General features: G+C 41.8%; 1 protein-coding gene across 3 annotated transcripts in view; it reads left to right on the top strand.

The window, feature by feature from the left end:
• Window positions 1-1,956: 1,956 nt before the first annotated feature.
• LOC122350723 (sodium- and chloride-dependent creatine transporter 1-like) overlaps window positions 1,957-2,677 on the top strand; it is a 19,210-nt gene continuing 18,489 nt past the window's right edge. Inside the window, exon 1 of one of the 3 annotated variants that reach the window (XM_043247409.1) lies at window positions 1,957-2,395. In XM_043247409.1, the coding sequence (XP_043103344.1) occupies window positions 2,371-2,395 (25 nt within the window). In that variant the 5' untranslated portion in view covers window positions 1,957-2,370. The remainder of the gene's footprint in view (window positions 2,396-2,677) is intronic. The other 2 variants (XM_043247407.1, XM_043247410.1) reach the window with 2 other exon arrangements.

Genomic DNA, 2,677 nt, shown 5'->3' with positions numbered 1-2,677 from the left:
ATATAAAGTGTGGTGTGTGTGTGTGTGTATATATATATATATATATAGTCACATAATGTGTGTCTATCTCAGGTTTGGTTACACACAGATTGTCTTTTTCCATTATAATGCACTATTTCAAGCAAATAAATTCTCAGATATGTAAGTTAGGTTAATTAAGAAATAAATTCATACATAAGAGTGTCTGGGTAGTGTTTTCGATTAATTAAACCTCAATCACACACAACAGATTTCAGCTAGAAGCCAGCGCACGTGTGCTCACAAGAGGGCGTTGTTTTCACTTAACAAGGTCTCTATCTAACAAGGGCTCTGCTTATATACGTTTAGCAGCTCTTTCAAGTCAATAAATCTAGCTAGCGCCATACGGCTTGGGTCTAGTTTAGGTTAGTTGACAATGAGTATTATACTTTATATATATATAAACTTGCTAGCGTGTCTTTTGAGTTTTAAACTTTAACGGATTAGGACCGGCAGTGCTATTTTTACGTTAGAGAATTTGTGAGGTGCAATTATAGAAAAGGATTTCAGAATTTGCAAGTTCTGTTTTGACCGTTTGAACCGTGTCGTAATAGCCAACTAAACGTACATCTAAACAAAATGTGCCATCTAAATGTACTCACACACACTTCTCTGTGTGCTGGAGCAGCTGAGGGAACTCAGGAGAACAGCGTGTAAGCCATTATTGCAAAATATCCTTTAATACCCTCTGAATCTTGAGGCTTAGTACAGAGTCTATGGAATTTTGGGGCTTTTGGTGACTTACTAAACACAAGTAGTTTCTCACAGCTGTTTGGCTGTGCTTGTATTCGGAATGTTCTGTAGAAATTTGATGCCACTTTGTGAGTACCATTTGGGCTTGGCGACGGCAAACGACCTTTTATGTCCCTGGAAAAATGATGCAAACTGCTTTATTAGTATAGTAGGGTAAGACATCGGGTCTAAACGGGGCTATTTAAGTCTATTGTAACTACTAAATAAGTTAGAAACAGATGTCTTAAATGTGTTTTGGTGTCAAACTGGATCCTGAGTGTATTATGACAAGAAAACAAAACATTTACAAATTAACATTGATGGAGAAAATGGCAATAACGATACAAAAAACACCTGTAGTTTTAAAACTAAAAACTTTTAAAAGCTTTAGGAGGCTAATCAATACTTAAGCTTTTAATAGGTAACATGTGCTTTAAAATTACTTCAAATTATTTTAAAAAATAATTGCGAATGTTAAAGGGTCTTCACAAAGCCCGTGGTGTGTGTGGATGCACCGAACCAAAGATTTAAATCAATTAATTAATGCATAGTTGCATAACGTGCTGAAGGCCTGAAGGTAATCGGCCAACAGGAAGGTTAAGTCCAGGGAAGATCCGTTCAAGTCAGGTCCCAAACCACACGTATTCTTCCTCTTTGACCAGGCCCTCAAGCTAATAATCAACCCAGTGTACTCACATTAACCCAGCACTGGTCGCGAGCGTGTCCTGTTCAGGTTCTAGCTCACCAGCGGAGTCCCCGGCGCGTGATAACACCTGAAGAGAGCATCGCTATGTACCTCCATCGGGAGGAAGTGACGAAGCGTGGTTTGGTTTTTATTGCAAAAACTTGCAAAACGCTCAAAAACATGGATATTAGACACGAATATTCTTACATAGTCCAATTCTTCAAAAAGCGTGCAAAACAAATATTCCGGATTTGCATGCATCAACGGTGTTATATATACAGATAAGTGCAAAATAGAATGACAACCTCTTTTAAAAGCTATCAGAGTGGGTGAGGAAATGAGTTATGGTTATTTAGGTTTGGTAAGTAACTTTGGGTTATTTAGTCTGATCTGGTTATGGTCTTCAGTACGCGGCTGTGGTCAGGTACGCGTTTGCGCGTGACGGCATCGGGCAGCAGCCAATCCCAGACGACCGCGCACTCCTCAGCCAATCACAGCGCCGCGCCGAGCGTCATAGCTGGGACGCTGAGAGCCGAGCGCTGATGCTTAGAGCAGAGGAATATCCAGCGAGACGGGCGGCTGCCGCACACCTGCTTTTCCGTTATATCACTTCACCAAACCGGGAGATTCTTTAAGACCTATTATCATTCGTGGTTAACCAACATCCATGCGATTCTTCAGGCTTACCTTCAAGTGCTTTGTCGACTGCTTTTGAGACCCTTTTATTCCTCGTCTGCCGGCGACGCACGTCAATTATTATAATTCGGAGCTCAGTCTTGTCAGCAATCTATCGAGGATCAATTTTTACGCGAACAATCGGACGGCCATCCCGCGGAAAGGCACTGAGCCACGCGAATTGAAAAAATAATAAAACGCGAGGAACCGTTATTCGTGAATTGTCGGGCGCGCGGCGCTCCTGCTGGCCGGCGCGCGGCATGTCGCCAGAAGAGCATTTCTCCAGTAAGAATGACTTTATGTGCTTGTTTGCTTACATACATGTTTCGCGATTACAGGAAAACCACGCTAATAACCGTGTGTTTACAGAGACCCGACATAAGTTGTGATCTATAAATTGATTGAGTCGGATTGGTGTTTGGCGTAATGTACGTTATCTTTCCATTACACGGACTGCTCTAAAAACTCTCGAGCTGTCTGAACAGGATCCAGATCTGGGCTCTCCATGTATTCACCTGTATCAAGTGTCTCTCCTTCACTTTCTTCCTTCCTTCCTCTCTCTCTCTC

The sequence above is a fragment of the Puntigrus tetrazona genome, chromosome 8 (genome assembly GCF_018831695.1).
Source record: "Puntigrus tetrazona isolate hp1 chromosome 8, ASM1883169v1, whole genome shotgun sequence".
Classification (NCBI taxonomy): domain Eukaryota; kingdom Metazoa; phylum Chordata; class Actinopteri; order Cypriniformes; family Cyprinidae; genus Puntigrus; species Puntigrus tetrazona.
The sequence above is the reverse complement of the archived record's forward strand: the minus strand, read 5'-3'. Positions and strand labels throughout refer to the sequence as shown.